Source organism: Amblyomma americanum, chromosome 1 (genome assembly GCF_052857255.1).
Source record: "Amblyomma americanum isolate KBUSLIRL-KWMA chromosome 1, ASM5285725v1, whole genome shotgun sequence".
Lineage (NCBI taxonomy): Eukaryota > Metazoa > Arthropoda > Arachnida > Ixodida > Ixodidae > Amblyomma > Amblyomma americanum.
Window position 1 is genome coordinate 242,254,351 of NC_135497.1, and position 19,230 is coordinate 242,273,580.

The following is a 19,230-nucleotide window of genomic DNA, read 5'->3' on the forward strand; positions in this document are numbered from 1 at the left end:
AGTTCGTCTAGCATATAACGATGCTAATTAGAAGGAGTTCTCCAGACCGAGTTTTACGCGTATTATCTAATAAGAGAGACATTCTAAGAAACTTTTTTTTTAATCCATTAGCGCCCAGTTTACTTTGCAAAGTACACTTGGTTTTTGAGCTATAAAAAATTTTAACCGAATATTCAGATTTGGCTAGTTTGCATTTATGGCACCAGGTGTTACAGCAAGACACTCCTAATCTGATATATTGGCTCGGTACCCTTTCTTTCGATCTACGAGTCGTCATCATCCCGGAAAACGTGTGCTGTTCGAATGCTTCCGGTGAGTACTGCTTTTTTTCTGTGTTTTCTGCTGTTTTACGCCGTATATTGTATAAATAATGGCATATTCAGCATTATGTGGCGTAAGGTAATCGCTACCAAGCACAGGAAGCATCTAGAATGATCTATTTTGATTAGAGGGGTAGATAAATCGCGGTGTATTTTGTATAGTACAACGTGCCTTCGCTGGAGCTTAGACTTGTTTGTTGTTGTAGGTTGCCTCAGGATGGATCCCGGTGTTTTCTTTGGAAAAAGACCGTTTTGCCGGTTGTCTGAGGCTCTCGAGGTTGCCGCTGATGTTGCTGTGCATGCGGAAGAGCCTGTAGATAGTGTTATTGTGCCTCCTGAGCCTAGCGTGGATACTGATGTGGAGGAGGGAGACGACGACGGTACAACTGATACGGTGGTAAACGACGTCTCAGGTGACTAGAGAGATCCTTTTACATACCTTGATTCAAAATCTAGAGAAACATAAGCCTTTATATTGCTTTCTAGGCACGCTGGAGTTACATTGCGGTGGATGTGAGGAAACTCGGGACGATGCAAGGCCGCGCAACAGAAAAGCAAAGGTCTAGCGTCCGCTTTGGAAGAACAGCCAGCCAGAGTATCACTGGGCCACTCCAACTAGGGGCATTAAGGAGAGAGAGTTGAACCTCAAGTCTTTATTCTTTGGAAAGTCTCCGAATGAGGTGTTCAGCACAATACTCGATGATGAAGTTCTGACTCATATTGTAGTGCAAACCGGAAAATATGCGAAGGAGAATAATGAGCACGGTTTTGTCATCAACATAGAGGATGGTAAGAAACTCATTGGAAATCTGTTGCTTAGCGATATCACAAGCTGCCCAGCCAGCGAATGTACTGGTCCATTGACGAGGACGCTTTGGTTTCGTGTTTTGCAAACTGCATGAGCCGACAGCGATTTCTGGATATAAAGCGCTTTTTGCACCTAGCTGACAATGATTTGATTCAGAGCACAAGTGACAGAATGTTCAAGGTGAGATCGCTAATTGAGCTCCTGAACAAAAAGTTTAGACAGCACGGAATTTTTCATGAAATCCTGTTCATAGATGAATCAATAGTAAAATATTTTGGGCATCACTCATGCAAGCAGTTTATCAGGGGGAAGCCAATACGCTTCGGCTACAAAAACTGGATGTTATGCAGCACCAATGGGTACTGCTATGCATTCGACACATACTGCGGCAAGTCCATTACACCTGATACAAGGCCACTGGGCTCGCGTGTCGTTTCTTCTCTTCTTGAAGTTGTACCGACGGCAAGCGAGCATGCTGTATTCTTTGAGAATTTTTTACCAGTCACAGCCTTCTCGCGTCTCTTTACACTCTAGGATTTCGAGCAACCGGGACTATTCGAGAGAATCGTCTGAATGGATGCCCTCTGCTTTCTAAGAAGGAGATGGAGCGAAAGCAACGTGGAGAATAATGCTTTTGTTTTGATCCCGAAAACGAGGTTCTTTTAGTGAAGTGGAGAGACAGTATCATAGTGACGATGGCGACGAATTATGACACCATTGAACCCCTGAGCTCGGTGAATCGATGGTCATCTTCCGAAAAAAAGAGTAAAGGTTCCGCAACCAAATCTCTTCAGCAGCTACAACAGTGGCATGGGAGGTGTGGATCTTAACGATCAAACTGTGAACAACTACAGAGTTGGCATCCAAGGAAAAAAATGGTGGTGGCCCCTATTTACGCAGATGATCAACATGGCCGTAGTCAACGCATGGATAATTTACCAACTTGTAGGCGATTCACAGCTTGACTTACTCGCATTCACCCGCATCATAGCGAGGCACTACCTGCGCCTTGGTGTGCCTCACTGGATCACCAAGAGGTCTCCACTATATGTCCTATCTGCCATTATTCTCAATCCACACGGACATTTTCATAAGAAGCTGGACAAACAACTCCGCTGCACTGTCTGTCACAAAAGGTCGAAATGGTCTTGCGAAAAGTGCAGTGTTACACTCTGCATAAAGCATGGTTGCTTCAATAAGTTTCATGCACCGTGCTAACTTTCACATTTGCCATGGGAGCGCCCAGTGTACTTTCTAAAGTACAGTATCATAACTTGTGAACTAATAATGGTAAGGCCATGAAACTTTCCACGTGTTGTTATTTACTTCAGGTAATAAGGTGTGCAAAAGATAATTCAACTCCTATTAGTAGTTTCTCCGTGGGCCTTAATGGGTTAACTTCAGATCGCATAGTACAAGTTGACAGATTAGAAGTTTTACATGGCTGTTGTACATTATTCTTGCATCGTACTGTCGTTTCTTTACATAGCTGTGGCATTTACTCAAGTGGCACCTGCACTCTAAACACGAATACGCCTACAGAGAAATAAACTGGGAGTAAGCGCTCTTATGGCGCTCTTCCTTTTATGTAAGCAGTTGTAGTGAGAGACAGCTTACTCCCTTCTTACTCCTTCCTGTTTATAGTGTGCCCTTGGGCACATTTCAATTTCGGCACTGTGCCACATCCCCCGTGCTGACAAGGCCGGATTTGTGAGACGCTGTATAAATCCTCAGTTACAAGTGGTGCCAGTCTTGTCATTTTCACATGCCTGCTTAGTCCCCGTTTCCATTTGTGCAGCCTTCAGAATATGCTACAAATATGAACCAACTGGTCCAAACCAAAATATTACTTAAAAGCTTAGATTTTTTATGTTAATACCAGTCAGCTTTTTATTACATCCTTCACTGCTCTGTTCAGCATGCAGCAGTGTATCACAAGGTAGCACAACAAAAAATATCATAGGGTCATGCTTAACTAAAAAGAATTGCTCCTGCTCTTCGATGAAATTATTAGCTAAAGGCGCACAATGTCAAGCTTTTACCAGCAGCACCCATATATCATTTCCATTTTTTTTTACATTACTTCCTAACTGCTTAACAAACTATTTGACAACTATTGCTAGCAGCGCACAATGCTGCAGCGAATGGACATGAAGCGCAGCATAAATTCTCGTGGCACTCGCCTCTCACTGGCTGATTTTAGCGAAGTAAAGCGCATTTTTTTTTCTTCACGGTCCAGGCTTCTTCTGGAGCTTTGTTATAAGCATTAGAAAGCGATAAATAGCCGGGCATCCTGACTGTAGACCCGACGCACGCATGCCGCGGGCCGCACAGGAGCTTCAGACTGATTTGAAAGTGACGAGTAGCTGGGCAAGGAGAGCTGCTGGCTTACAGGTTGAAGATCCCAGCCCCGCGCGCGGGCTGCGAACCATTTCGGAAGCAATGAAATAACCTTAAAAAAAGTTTTTGAGGAAAGGAAATGGCGCAGTATTTGTCTGACATCTCAGCGGACAAGGGAAGGGAGGAAGATGGGAGTGAAAGAAGGAAGAAAGTGGTGCCGTAGTGGAGAGCTCCGGAATAATTTTGACCACCTGGGGGTCTTTACTGCTTGTGTTTTCGGCCGAGTCGAGCTGCGTGTATTGAGTGCACTGAAGAGTTCTCCGTAGCCGAGAATGGCACCGAAAATTATAAAAGGCATTACTCTCACGTCACACTACGCAGCTGATCGCTGGCAAGTGCCCAATCTCAATCCGGCGGTCTCAGCTACTCATCACTTTCAAATTAGAGTTTGTTGCTAGATTGTCAGGGGAATCAGGGACCATGAAGGAAGAGCAGAGAAGGTGCTCTCAACTAAGCACTCAATCGGAGGCGAGTGCCGGGAGAATTTCAGCCCGATGATTCTCGCGACTGCCGGTGGAACAGACACTGCCTTTGTTTTGGCCCTTATGCACTACCAACAAGGAAACTAAGCGTCGTGGGACAACGGTCGTGCTTAAGTAACTTACTCTAATATGACGCGACTTCGGTTTAGTGTCTCGCAAGGGAAGCGCCGTGCTGCACAGCCTAACGAAAACATGTTCTCTGGACGAAAAGGCGAACAAGACACGCGCAGCAATCATCGCGTTTGTTCAGTCGAAGCGGTTTCCATCAAAATAACAGTCACTGAGTGCTCCTGTAAGGCTCACTGATCATATCTCATGCTGGCACAGCTTCTGACAAATGTCGTACACAACAAGCGCAAAGGAGACTATTTTGTACTAAATAAATAGTTATGAAACACCACGATAGAAGCAGCGAAACCAGAGAGAAAACCGTGTGAACATGAGCGCCGCCATTAAAAACGATGGACTACTGGCTTCTTGGCTACTTCGGCGCTTCGACCATGTACTGCACTTTACACTAAATTAAACTATACAACAACATATACTTATTTTATTTATTTATTAATCCATAGCCCTGCATTATAGCTACTTTAAATTTTCAAACCTATTAGCGCTGCTCGCAACTAGAAACCGGAGCCGCGCGGCGCCAACGTCGGGGAAAGCGCGATAGATAGCGCCAACAGCGGAAATAGATTGCAGCATGGAGGAAAGAAAAAAGAGGCCGTCACGTGACATTTTTTGAAGCCGGAAACGAGCTCGGCACCAAATTGTCCCGGCGCGCTTTTGTTTATTTTTATTTGCGCTCTTGTTTACGTTTCTCCTCGTGCGCGTTTCAAACCACGCGAAGGAGCCAGACTAGAGAGACTCCAGTGCGAGTGCCGCTTGACTCCTGGCCGTTGTTCATGTATACGGGAGACGTCGGAAGCGTTCGTGTGAGACATCCAGCTGCTTCCAGTTATTGCTCTTTGCCGCGTCGTCTCCGCGCCGTCCCCGCTCTCTCGTTCGAACGAAACAGTCCGGCCTTGCATGGCCATAATCAAGTAGCATTCGGCAAAGGCACTTATCGCAACTGTGGCAAGCGCGGGAAGCAACTTATTACGGTGGTCCACCATGGTAGGTCGTTTATTGCCACCTTTGCCTGCGTCGTTTTGCGAAGACGGAGATATGTGTCCGTGAGTTTCTTCCAGGCTGCACTTTGCGAAATATACTGGTATACTTACATCCGGCTCATCCTAGACTCGTACGAGTTAATAGCAGGGCTAGAAGGTTAATTTCACCAGGTAAGGTGAAGGACAAAAACTAGTTCAATGAAATTGTGTATAAATACACAGCTGCTGCCAAAATATAGCAGAATAAAACAAAACCAAATCTTCCATATATATACTTTGAAGAGCATGCTTTTTGTTCTCATTTTTTTATATAAACTGTTACACATGGTGCCACTGAAATAGAACTTATAACTCTGTGCCGTGTATCATCTTTAATTCTTTTTTTATTCTGTGTGCCTTGGATTGCACTGTGTATTTCATGATACTTCTGAAAGAACTATCCCACTTTAATGCAATGTAAAGTACTGCCTTTAAATTTAAGCTTCCTGAAAAGCTTTAGAACATGGCTACCCTGGAAGCTTTCCGTGTCCAGCTTGCTGGCACAAGGCTTATATTTAAATGGCCCTCTGCAATACTTTGTACATGAGAACATCATGATTTTCGAATGGACAGCTGTCAAATGTGCTCATGAGGTTTTAAAACAATCTTTATTTGCTGGAATGAATTCAGAGCTTCATGCCTGAGATCCCTGAGCAAGGTTCTTGATGTCGAGATGTTTGCATGCTGCGTTCGCATAAATGTGGTCCGTATACTGGCCACACTTCAATCACGCTCTCTGGCGGATAGCACAATCCTCTCAGTATTATGCTGAATGAGTGTGCGCGTCCATGCTTTTGGCTAAGTCGTAAACAATGCTTCCATGATGCACGATAACACCGCAGCTTAGTGTTCAACCTGCCTTTTAATGCTGCTCTTGTTGATGAATATTGCAATCTCTATATTGCATATGTTTGGGAAGCTGGCTGTTTCAACAACGTCTCCTGCTGCAGCAGTGAGTACAAAAAGAATCCTGGAGTATTTTGTTATTGGTCTTGAATACTGTATTTTTCTTCATAGCAAGTTTTCGTGTGGCTGGCCATGCCGGGAAAGCTTTCTCATGCATCAGCGAGGATTGGCAATTATACTAAGAAGTCTGAGTTCTTGACCCTGAATGCAAAACTTAGCATCATAACATATTCATAATGATGACCGCGCCAACAATGACATTTGATCCACAACTTCAAGAGCCACTCATAGAGGTGACAGAAACAGAGAGTGCCGACAGTGGCGATAGGAGCACGGCAGGGAAGGATTTATGGTGGGGGGGATGTCATCCCCATTCAAAAACCTGACATTTTACATAGGAAAACCGTGCCGAGCCCCTATTTCTCAACAAAAAAATTCCAAGAAATACATGTTTCATATGAGACAGCCCCCTCCTCCCCCCCTTTAAGAATGATCCATAAATCCACCCTTCTAGCATTGACACGTGGCAGGTTTTGCATCCACAGATCTAGTGTAGAGCATGATTATTTATATACATGACCGTACCTTTTCAGACTGCTTCTAGAAGTTTAGGAGTACCCAGTGGCTTCAGTATAGGTTTCACAGTGCTGCTGTGCGTTATTTCATTGCTATGTTTCATGTTTAACGTGCACAGTTGCAGCTGTACACATAAATTTTCTCTAGTTGTTGAAATTTTAGCTTGTAATGCCACTGCAGAGTAGCACACTTTACTTGTGATCCACCATACAGAAAATGAAAGTCAATGTATTGAACACATCAAATTATATTTTTTCAGCATAACTGCAGGCATCTTTGAAATTGAATGCACATGTGCATTCTCATTTCAATGAGTACTTTTTACCACAAATGACACTGTCATAGGACATGGGAAAAATAAACACATGTGAGAAAAAGCGCCCAAATTCAGTTCGAGCTTCATTACGCAGTGAAAGCTCGGAGCGTAAACGTCCATACTATTAATACGCGAAGGGTGGCAAACGAAACCATATGGGGAGTTGAAACATTTTCGCTGTCATGAAGTGCGAAATTGCTTCGCCTTTTTCGCACTTTTTTCTCATGACCTCAACAAAGCAACTGCTGAACCTGCTACAGGAAACGGATCTAAAAACAGCGTGCGACCAGAAATACAGACTTGATCTCGATATGAACGAATACACATGAGCCCGGCACGTCCCAAAGGCAAATAGCGTGCACGACACTTCAGACAGGCATGCGACAAAGTTTCTATATACTAAGAACAAAGCGAGCGCCGCTGCTTCCTTTGCAATATCGCTCTCCGCCCATGTCATGAACCCCGCCGCTCACACAAGCGCAATCGTCGAAAAACAAAAATACCAGTTGTATTATAACCAACACCAGTTGCAATCGCTGGAGTGTTGCAAGAACACACATAACTAGCAATGAGGTTTCACTGCTGATCGAAACGGGAACGCGAATAGCACACAGCACGCACAAGACACGAAACATTCGCACAATACGCCGACGACCGCTCTGTAGTGCACGCCGTTTCGAATCACTGGTGAACGAACAGGGCGAGTGAACAGCGCCCCCCCCCCCCCTTTACTGCTGTCCGGATATTTGCTTCTCAGTTTTCTAGTTCGCTTTCTCCATTTCGTGTCAACATTCTTTATATACAGGTATCTGAAAACTTTCGTAGCCCACTGCCCATTCGTAGCCCGTCCATTTTAGCCGTGATGTTATTGTGACTCCTAGATACTTATATTCTTTTACCTCTCTGACTGCATTGTTATTTATGTTGTATGTAAAATTAAGTTGCGTAGTCTTTTTACTGATGCAGAGATAAACTGTTTTGTCGAAGTTAATAACCATTTCCTATTTGTTACACCATTTTGCTAATAATTGTAGATTTTCGTTCAAAGTAAGCTAGTCAGACACAGATTTGACAGAATTAAATATAGTACAATAATCCGCAAACAGCGTTTCGGTCACAGAGGGTTAGAGAGCTTCTGTGAGGTTTTTATGCAGATATTGAAGAGTACTGGACCCAAAACCGATCCCTGAGGCACACCTAAGTAAACTTCTAAGAATCGAGAGGTTGCTCCATCGATGTCGCAAACTGCTTTCGTTTTGATAAACATGATGTGACCCAACTGATTATTTGGTCCGGAATGCCTAATAATTTCATTTTTGTTGCTAGTTTATGATGAAGAACTTTATCAAAAGCTTTGGAATAATCTAAAAAATTATGTCAACCTGGCGACCACAATCAAACACTTTGACAATTTTACCTACAGTGACCCCTAGTTGTGCTGTAGTGGAATATCCTTGACGGAAGTCATGTTGGGCTTTGGTCATTATTTCCGTCTGGTCTGAAAAATTGTTGTGGTATTTGGTGATTAAATGTTCTGGCACTTTTGTAGGAGGTGGAAATGAGAGAAATAGGGCAGTAATTACCAACTTGCAGTCGGCTGCCATTTTTAAAATCCGGAATCACGTGGGAAATTTCCCATTCATCTGGTACTATACCCGATTCAAGAGACTCATTAAATATTATTATCGAAAACTTGGCTAGTATTGCAGCGTAAATTTTAAGAAAGGTAGTGGGAATATTATCGGGGCCGGGGGTTCCTTGGTGTCTAGCCGCAGGAGTAATTCTACTATTATTTCTCTGCTAATGGTAACACTTCTTTCGAGACTGTTCAGACAACAGTCGTTAAACGTTGTATTAGATTTAGTAAATACGCTTTGGAAGTAAGTATTAGAAGCATCAGCTATCCCCTTTTTATCTGTAATGGCACAGTCGTCGATGATAATCTTGTCAAGTTTTCTAGTTGCTTTGTTTGACAGAAACTGCCAAAATTTACTGGGATTTTCTGTCACGAAAAAAACCAAGTGTCTCACCATGGAAGCCAGGTTGAAACTCTTAGTCGTAGCTGCATGTTTGCCCCTACCAAAAACGCACGGCACCATACTTCTGTATAATGACGTGGTATGCAGCACTTTTTGGTTGAAATCAGCTTCACAAGATATGGACATTGTTGCTGTCTTCTACACTTTAGCGTTAGGCTAAGATTAATGAAAATGACTCTTCAAACATTCTTGGGTTGGTAGAGCGTATTTCGGACGCGTATTTCGGAGGTTGTGGGTTCGGATTCCATTGATGACATGTCGTTTTTTCTTCTGCTTTCTAATAAATTATTTTAAAAATAATTACCCAGTTAATCTTCCGTCGATGAAGATGACAAATTAAAAAGACACTCCTTGGTTTCAGTGAATATTGGCTTCTTTCATGTGTGTTAATTAGAGTGTGCGAATATCTGCGGTGCTCACCGCTGCTTGTTGCTTTCGCAGCGCTAGTCGAGGCATGGCAGAGAAGGCCAAGTGGCCCGTGCGCCGCGGGGATAGAAAATCAACTATTACAATTTAGTTAATCAGCTTACTAGTAAAAGCAATTTACCAGTTGGGAGTTGAGTTGTACGCTGCAGGTGGTATTAACCTTGTTTGTTCTGCGGGCAATCTCCACCGTAGCGTGACTTATATGTTAATAATGACATAAACCTTTCGGATCAGTTGTCTGGTGTCCGCTTTAACTCGTATTACTACGCGTCAAACGCCATAATGTTACCTCAAAAAGCCTATTTTTTAAAAAATTAGTGTCAAGCATTCCTGAAAGACCTGGTATATCGCCTGCGACGTGGAGCACCTAAAAAGCCCCAATTATCAAATAATTCCCTCCGCGTATGGATCTCAAGGAAGCGCTGGGCAAATTTTTAATAGGTCCGTTAGGTTTTCGGGGTCGCCGCCTGCAATCATCGCGTCCCGTCGGCATCGTCACTGGCATGAACGCTTACTTTCTGAGCTTTTTTGTCAGCTTTGGAACAATCGAACCTTGAAGCAAGTGCCAGGTATCGTAGTAGCTTATAAGAACGGTCAGCGTTCATGCAGTTGTCCCCGATAGTACAGAGGCGCGCTGGTGGTACTTCGCACAAGCAACTGCACGATGTGATTAAAACAAAGCTCCTCCTGCGGTAGCTCGAAAGTGGCCTCAATTTCGAGACATATTCTCGCGTCGGCTGTCCAATCTGCAAATTCCGGTTTTTGAGGCTGATATCCACCATCAGCTGTGGGTATGCCCGGCGCTGGAGCCGACGAGAATCTGGCACCTGGTGCGGCAGCGGGTCTCTCGCCGGCCAATACTTCGTTATATATCGCTTGGAGTCAGGGACCGCATTATCAGCTTTATTAGAACTGCCAACATTTTTCCTTTATTTAGCCATCATTATCTTTCAACCATCATTACATACCCTTTTTATGCCCTCAGGAAATAAATAAATATCGATTTGTAAGACGAAAAGACGAACAAACAAGAAAGCCGTGGTAACTCTTCTGTGCATGTCTGTAGACGTGAATTTGAGATGGCTGGCGATTAGTGCTGGAACTATAATTCGTTTCAGAGCTCTCCACAAACTATCTGCTTTTTTTCCCGCAGAAGGCGGAAACAGCGAGGTCAGACCAAAATGTGTCTTCTCCTGCGGTGCATGCGGTGAGCTGTTTTCAGCGCAAGATCTCTTGGAGAAGCACAGGCGGCGCAAGCACCCGCAGAGACCAGAGGGAAGGCACTGCTGCGCCCACTGCCCCTATTCGAGCGATCGAAAGTAAGACAAGATTTGAACTTTCCTCTCGTTTTGGTTTTGTTATGTGAGGTTTTAACTGGGGGATAAATAAGTTATCCCCGATTAACCGCTGCTCACATGGTTCAAAACTGCCCGGACCCTACCCCGTGATAGCTCGCGCTACCGAGCGCACGCCGACCACGTCGGGCCTTGCTCTGTGTGGGAAGAAAGGAGCAACACTCTGGCTGACTCAAACAGGCATTTATTGGTACAGCAACAATAACGTCGCCTAGCAACAAAATATGCGAAGGAATTGAGGTCATCCGACTCACCATCACGGTTTCGAGCGAACATTCGCCCACGCTAGGGCAAGCGAGAAACTCCGAGGCCAATAGGGACGAGCTAGCGGGAGGGTGTTCCCAACATGAGGCCTCGCTCCGCTAGCGAAGAGCGGAGCGCCGCGCCGAACAGTCGGTACGCGTCGAGTTCCCGAGCCGAAGATCGGGCGCTATATGCTGTTGGAGATGGCGCTTCGTTCCCACCGCTGGACACCAGTTGTTGAATGGGGGTTCAGTGTCACTCCCGACGGGACCACAGGTCAGGAACGACGCTTGCTCCGAACTGCGCCACCACCACCAGGATAGGACTGCTGACGAGGTTAAGGAGTTAGATGATCGGAGGAAGGTTACTGGAGGGTTCATTTACAATATTTACATAAATAGAGTCAAAAGGAACTTCTCTCCGAAGAGAGGATATTAAAAGGAGGCCTAAGGAGCCTTAAAAGGGAGCATGATCCCTAAATGAAGCACGATTCAGGGAGCGCCCAAATGGCGCACGATTTTCACTGCACTCGCTGTCCAGTTTTATACTGTTCTTGGTCCCTAGATTCCCCAGGTTGAGGACGTCTCCGCCAGGGTGGGAGTGGTCTATCTTATATTATCACGCACAAACACGCACCACCGCACAGAGGGACATGCCCTCGTCATGTGTTGAGCCAGGGAGAGAGGAGGATGCCCTCGGGTCCACTCCGACTGCGGAGGGAGATGATCTCGTAGCCAGCCGAAAGATTCCACGCACCGCCGTCATCTGTTCTTTAGATGTCAGGCGACGCCCCGGACAAGAACGCATGGTCGGGTCCAGTAGTCGGAAGGGTCGCTTCGTTCCTGGCGACGCCTGCGAAGGCTGGCGGACGACATTGCTAATCCGCCGCCGTTTTTTCACACAGAGCGTCTTCTACTGGGAATGAGGCCGCATTAGTTCCCTCAACTTAGTCACGGGCATTTGGGGAAAATAGTTGCCGTTGGCTCGCTGCGGCGGCCTCTCCGCTTCGCCCGGAGTCCGCCCGGGATCCGGGGTACTCGGGTCGGAAACGTGGGAGGATTCTTATCGCGTGGCTCGGGACCATCCCGAAGAAGCTTAGTGATGGCTTCCTGCAGGTGAACCTTGCCGAAGACGCTGCCAACCCAGAAGAGCGGGCCCCCGAATGTAACAATGCAATGCCCCGCGCGCACGTGCAGCAAATACGCAGTTTGTGGCACTCGTTTCGTTGCGACGGCGGCGCCCTTCCTTGTTATTTAAAGTAACTAAAAATTAATATAGAGTTAATATTAATATATAGAGGGAATATGCAGATACACCTGCGACTTGCGACAAAGGTGCTCCAATATTTATATTCAAAAATGGCAGGAAGAGGTGAGGGAAATAGCTGGGTATTACTGCAGGATAATGTTACAACCGGATGGTGTTGCATTATTGAAAAAAGAATACTCCCTTTCTTTCTTCTCTCCTTCCGGACGAAGCAGTGTCGGTGAGAGGTGGATCCGCGGCCCCGTGTGGTAGCATATACGCATGCAGTGGGCTTCTTCTAGTTTTTCAGCTCTGCGTCGTCAGTGTGGCTAACATGCTCACAGTGTCTACTTTTTAATCCCCCTTTCATTTGCTTCCACACAGACCTAATGTCGTCAGACACGTGCGGACCCACACGGGCTGGCGGCCCTTCTTGTGCCAGGTGTGCGGGAAGGGCTTCGCACGGCTAGACCATCTCACCGGCCACCAGCTGGTCCACTCGGGGGAGGGTCTGCACGAGTGCCCGGAGTGCGGACAGCGCTTCAGCCAGGCGTCTAACCAGACTGGCTGCTCACCGCAGGGTGCAGCACTGTGTGGACGGCGGGGCTGCCTCGCACCTGTGTACCCGCTGCGGGAAGTGGTTCAACCATAAGGGCCACCTCAACAGGCACCTGCTGACAAACACGGGGGAGAGGCCCCACGTTTGCTCACAGTGCGGCAAGAGGTTCACGCGACTTGTTGATGCCGTGAGACCTGAGAGGGTGGTGCACGGCCGCCAATACCAGCTCCAGTGCCCGCTCTCGTGAAAGGCATTGTGAACATGGCCAACATGAGAATACATGTGTGCACATGCCACAGCTGTGCTAAGGATAACGAAGAGCTGTGCAGCGATGAGTGAGGGACTCAGTGCAGGTGGAGGCATGTAAAAGGCTCCTCTTGAGCCCTGTCTTGTGTGTTTTTTCGTGAAATTTTCACATCTGTGAAGAATTACACAAACTAGAATTTGTTTTTAGCACAGAAAGACACCACACGAAGAAACTAACTTCACAGTACCAAGCGCTAAGAACTCGGTTTTTATTGACAGATCGCTTGCTTTTATACAGCAGCTGCTCATATCACATCACATCACATCACTTTATTTTCCTTAAAGACCCCTTTCGGGGTGTTACATATGGGGTGGGGTTTACAAGATGCAGGCGATCACAGAAGTCGAAAATGTGGATGGACAGGTTATGGCAGCGACATGGTGGGGAAGGCCGTACCAGTCAGTTGCTGTTCGTGAAAAAAATGAGTTCATGAAGGTAGTAGTACGGGCTCGTGGACGCAAAACTTGACCGATGCGATGGGATCTGCGTGGTGGGGGTGCGCAGATGTATGGTTCTTGTCTTAGGGGTGAATAAAAAAACTTGTGATACAAAACAAGACTGGCAATGCGACGGCGAGCAGAAAGATCACACAAACCTGATTGTAATCTTAGAGATGATATGCTAACGTCGTATGAGTATGAAGAGAGAATAAATCTGGTAGCTCGGTTTTGTACAGCTTCGATGGCATTTGTTAAATATGCTTGATGAGGGTTCCAGATGGGCAATGCGTATTCCAGTTTAGTTCTGATAAGTGAGATGTATGCTTTTGTCACGTGTTGAGGGGCTTCCCTCAGGTGACGTTTTAAGAAACCTGTTTTATTAGCTGATGATATCAGATTAGTTACGTGCAGTCGCCAAGATAAATCATTAGAAATGGTGATACCTAAGTATTTGTAAGACTGGACGAGGTCAACAGGGCAGTTAGAAACGGAATATTCAAAAACAAAAGGGTTGCGACGGCGGTGAAAAGACATGTACTTACATTTGTTAGGGTTGAGTGTCATCATCCACTGCGAACACCAGTTTAGTACGAGGTTTAGGTTTGCTTGAAGGGATTCTTGGTGAGAAGGGTTAGTTACCGAACGATAAATAACGCAATCGTCAGCGAACAAGCGGATATGGCAAGATACGCGCTGGGGTAAGTCGTTAATGTAAATGAGGAATAACAAGGGACCAAGGACGGAACCCTGCGGGACGCCAGAGGTGACTGGGAGTGGGTTGGAGGATTGGTTATTAATGTAGACTGACTGAGAGCGGTGCGTGAGGAATTCGTTAATCCACGCGTTGATGTTTGGATGTAGGTTTAACTTGGAAAGTTTAAGAAGCAAGCGTTGATGAGGTACTTTATCGAATGCCTTAGCGAAGTCTAAGAAGATGGCGTCAGTTTGCAGATTAATATCAAGGTTGGCGTGAATGTCATGAAGAAAAATGGCTAGTTGAGTCTCGCACGAAAAACCCTTACGAAAACCATGCTGTGACGGATGAAAGAAGTTATTGTAATCTAAGAATTGCATGATTTGGGAGTAAATGACGTGTTCCATGATTTTGCAGGGAATACTTGTTAATGAAATGGGAATGGCCGATAATTAAGAGGTGAATCAGTATTACCTGTTTTGTGCACGGGAACGACCTTCCCCACTTTCCAGTCGTCTGGAATGGTTCCTTCGGAGAGTGATTGCGAAAACAATAAACAGAAAATACTGAAACAGGCTGGGTTAGCGTTTTTCAAAATTTTTGGATTGATGTCATCTATGCCGGCGGCAGAGGAATGTTTTATTTTATCTATTATGCACGAAATTCCACTACTGCTGAAAGTTATGGCGTCCATGGCTGTAGTAATAATAAGTGGTAATGTAAAACATGGTGCTTGGGATTCGTCGGTGAAAACAGATGAAAATGCAGAGTTAAAGATGTCTGCAGAGTCGGAATCAGCCACGATTTCACCAGCATTGTTAGTGATGGTGATAGCGCGCGATTCCTTCGGGTTTATCACCTTCCAGAATTTCTTGGGGTTATCAACTATCATTTTTGGTAGTACTACTTCGAAAAATGAACGCTTAGCACTTCCAATCTCGGCCAAGTATGCGTTCTCAGCTTCATAATATTTTTCCCATGCGTGTTGGTTTGCGTGGCGTTTCGCTGTACGAAATGTGCGTTTTTTCTTGTTTTCGAGCCTTTTCAGTGTCTTTGTGAACCAGGGTTTCTGATTACTCCTTCGTAAACTGCATGATGGAATATATTTATTTGTTAGTTCGATAACTTTATGTTTGAAAAGGGTCCAGTTCTCATTTACACTTCTGGAAAGATAGGACGTTTCAAAGACCGACAGAAAGTTCGTTATTTCAGAGTTGATTGCTTCATAGTTTCCCTTATCGTAGAGCCTAATAGTTTTCTGGGAAGTTTGTCTTAATTCAGGTGAGAAGTTAAAGGTGGCATGGATTACTTTATGGTCGCTGATTTCTCGGAGGCCTGTAATGAAATTAAGACTGTGTGGATGAGTGGTCAGTATGAGATCCAGAGTGTTCGCTGCTTCCCCTGCGACGCGTGTCGGTTCCGATACAACTTGGGTCAAGTTAAAATAAGTCAAACGTCAATGAAGTCATTCGGCTCTTTTTGACTAACTATGGGCTGAGGTTGGTTACTCCAGTCGATATTGGGGTAATTGAAGTCCCCAAATAGTAGGATGTGTGCTTTAGGGTGCTTTGATACTAGTTTGTTCAGAACATTGTGAAGCTTGCGGGGAGAGTCGGGACTTTTGCGAGGTGGCCTATAACACACACCAATTAATAACGTCAGAGGTGAGGCACGGCACATAATCCACAGCATTTCTATGTCTGACGCGATATCAATGGCAGAACAAGACAATTGTTCGCTGACTGCAATTAGGACTCCTCCCCAGCGAGAATACTTGTGATCAGCGCGAAAAAGATTAAATTTGGGCAGGTCAAACAGAATTTCTGAGTCAGTGATATCGCTGTTCAGCCACGTTTCGGTCAATATAAGTAGATTGCTGCCTGACGAAGTTACAAGGTTCGATACGATATCGCATTTCACCAGGAAGCTGCGAACGTTAGTAAAGATTACTGATAGTGAAACGTTGGAGCATGGCGTAGGTGGGGGATGAGCTGAGGGCGATGATCGGCAAGGATGAGCTGATTGCTAGGGTATTTCTCTTACAGATTCTGAAAGTTCATCGAAAACGTAACGTTTGGGGCCAATATGCAAAGTTTTAAATCTCAGGGAAAAAGGCACGGACTTCACCCTGGCAAAAGCGACAAGATGTTTCCGGCAGTTTTGAACGCGGCGCGAAAAGTCTTCACCTACGCTGTAGTCTGTACCTTTGAATTTAGAACCTTTAGAAAGAATTGATTCTTTAGTTTTAAAGGATGTAAACATAACGATAATTGGGCGTTTCCTGTCCTTAGAGTGTCGTCCGAGGCGATGGGTGCGTTCAATGTCGTTAGGGCTCAACTGGGTGACCAGGTGGTCAGAGCAGTGGCGAATGATCAAGTCTTCTGTAAGCGAACACGTTTCGGTGGGGTTGGTATTGGGTAAACCATAGAAAAGTAGGTTATTGCGCCGAGAGCGATTCTCTGCGTCATCTAGACGAGCTTCCAGCACACCAACTAAACGAGACGTTGCAGCCGAAGTGGCCTGAATCCCCTCCAGATCATTGCGGAGTGTAGACAGACTTTCGTAGTGAGTTTCTAAGGCGCTGAGACGCGTAGTTAGATTAGTCATTTTCAGGTCTATTGAGAGCAGTTGGCCCTTAAGCTCTTGCACTTCCTTAACCAATTCTGTCTGGCCAGTAGACATCTTTTTTAGTTCGCCAAGGATTACGTCTAGCTTGTCGGGGCCGGGGTTGCTCTCAATGTCACCGCACATCAGTAATAGGGACCGAACAACATGAAAGCACTCGATACAGGTAGCAAGGCAACACTGGGGGCTCGGAAGCTGTACCAAAAAGTAGTTGCTGTTTTTTTTTGTGAATATAGTTCGATGGTTACCAACCTGCATGGCGAAGAGAAGTGGGTTATGCAAACGTGTTGTGGCACAGCCACCGAGCCCACAGGGTATGGTGGATGGTCGCTGCTCCTTTATAGATGGCACGGTGAGTGTTGTTGCTGACGATGGGGCCTCCCAGTCTGCGCTGAGTGTCAAGTTGACTTGAATCGGCGGGTTGGTAGTCGCTGCGCACAATGTCCTTCCGTCAGCCGCGCCGCGCAACGGCGCATGCTCATTCGCGGTCGCCCAGGTAGCGCAAAAGACAGCATTGAGCAAGAGCCAGATGATCGAGGGCGAGTGCACCTGCATGGCGAAGACAAGTGGGTTATGCAAACGTGTTGTGGCACAGCCACCGAGCCCACCAAGTGAAAGAAACAAATTCACTCCAGTCCTCCTCGAGGGATGACGGGATCTCAGTTGATCTGATATGTTCGTGTGTGAATTCTTTTCTTCCACTTTGTTGATATGAGCAGCTGCTGTATAAAGGCAAGAGATCTGTTGATAGAAACCGAGTTGTTAGAGCTCTGCCCTGTCAAGTTCTTTTCTTCCTGTGCTGTCTGTCTGCGCTAAAAAAAATTCGAGTAATGCACCAACTAGCCTGCAAATACGTTCTCCCAAGTTATAACAACCAGCCCTACAACAAGCCTAACTCATCCTATGCAAATATTGTGGAGCAATTAAGTACACTCTGCAGAATGCTGAGGACTTAGGACTAAAGCTAGCGGCATTGCGATCTCTCGGCAGGGTCGATATACGCGCGAGGGCAAAATAATAGTTTCCTTTCAACAAACATGTTAATCCGGTGATTTTCTGCAAGAACTAAACAAAAATATTTCTGTGACGAATTGATATATTAATATACAGAGACACTAAAACGGGCCATAAAAAATGCACTTGCCTGAGGTGCAGTGATGTGTGCTGCACTGCGTTTTCTAAAGAACAACAAAATGGAAAACCTGCACGCATTTTTCATTAGCGTAATTTCTCAGTCAACCGTGACTGCTTAAATTTTTGCCTCGTGCTGCATTCAGTCAGTTCTTGACACCTATGCGCATCATACCCACATTGAAGGTGTTATGAGGTACAGCGACTATAGGCGGCTTGAGGCTGTAGTGCTTGCCCATGAACTGACCCCATTCTGTTCGCTTTTGTCCTGTTTCTATTGTGCTGCTTGGAAAGTGATGCTTTTCATTGTTTCATTAAAAGGCGTGGTTCTGCATGTGCCAAAAGGTACGAGGAGAGGGGGGGGGGGGGGTGCCAGGATAATTCATCTTGCACCATTTTGAAAGTTCACAGTTTTCTTTTTTCACACTTCATTAGAAAGTGTCTGTCTCATGCTGCCGTTATTGTATTGTTCGCGTTGCACAGCCCACTATTGTTTGCATTCGATGTTCAATCTGCTCGCGCTGTGCTACGTTCTGTAGCTCCTGTATTTGACAATGCAACTGAGTTGTGGCATGTTTGGCATTTGAGTTTTTATTCTACTTTTCTACTGTTGCTTGCGGTTGTGGTTAGGAACACTTTCTGAGCTGTATATTGCGTTTGTGTTTCTAACCCGCCCTGTAGCGTTCCTACAAACAGCAATGTCAATAAAAAGTGAGTAAAAAAGAAAAGCACATGCTCTTTGATCCGCATAACATATGAATCTGACCGCCAGTATGTCAGCACCATGCATGAGCTATTTATACAGCTTTTTTTTTTCGGAAAAGCCGAGGCTAATAGTGAAGAAACAATGTTGACTAACACCAAAGACGGAGAAGAAAATCTGGCTGGATCTTGCTTTCAGTTTTCCTGCGGTATATGGCGTGCTTTACGCTAGGATTCACAGCAGATCATCTGCTCACGTATAGAATCTCGCCAAGGTAAGTGTCGGAAGCTTTCTTCTTGAGTGAATGATTAAGAAAAGTTGTTTGTATGGCGGTGTGTGCCTCGCGTGCTATGTTGTAACAGGCACTACAACCTCCGTATACGACCTGACGCAGAACTACAGCACCAATAACTGAGCTCCCTCTTCCTAGACGAAAGTCTGGAGGAAAACTGATAACTACTTGCGCAAATTCTCATCTGCCCCGTGTATTGCTGTGGAGCATGTCTC

At 45.5% G+C, this 19,230-nt stretch overlaps 1 protein-coding gene across 2 annotated transcripts; it reads left to right on the forward strand.

Annotated features, from left to right (window-relative positions):
- The first annotated feature begins 324 nt into the window (after positions 1-324).
- Positions 325-18,748, forward strand: LOC144114842 (uncharacterized). Of its 2 annotated transcripts, none has more exons than XM_077648832.1 (3): positions 325-733; positions 10,575-10,740; positions 12,649-18,748. In XM_077648832.1, exons 1-3 carry the CDS (start codon positions 538-540, stop codon positions 12,914-12,916), a joined length of 630 nt encoding a protein of 209 aa, XP_077504958.1. In that variant the 5' UTR covers positions 325-537; the 3' UTR covers positions 12,917-18,748. The 2 variants fall into 2 exon arrangements, with proteins under 2 accessions (XP_077504958.1, XP_077504959.1); XM_077648833.1 differs by having other exon boundaries at positions 10,578-10,740.
- The last annotated feature ends 482 nt before the right edge of the window (positions 18,749-19,230 follow it).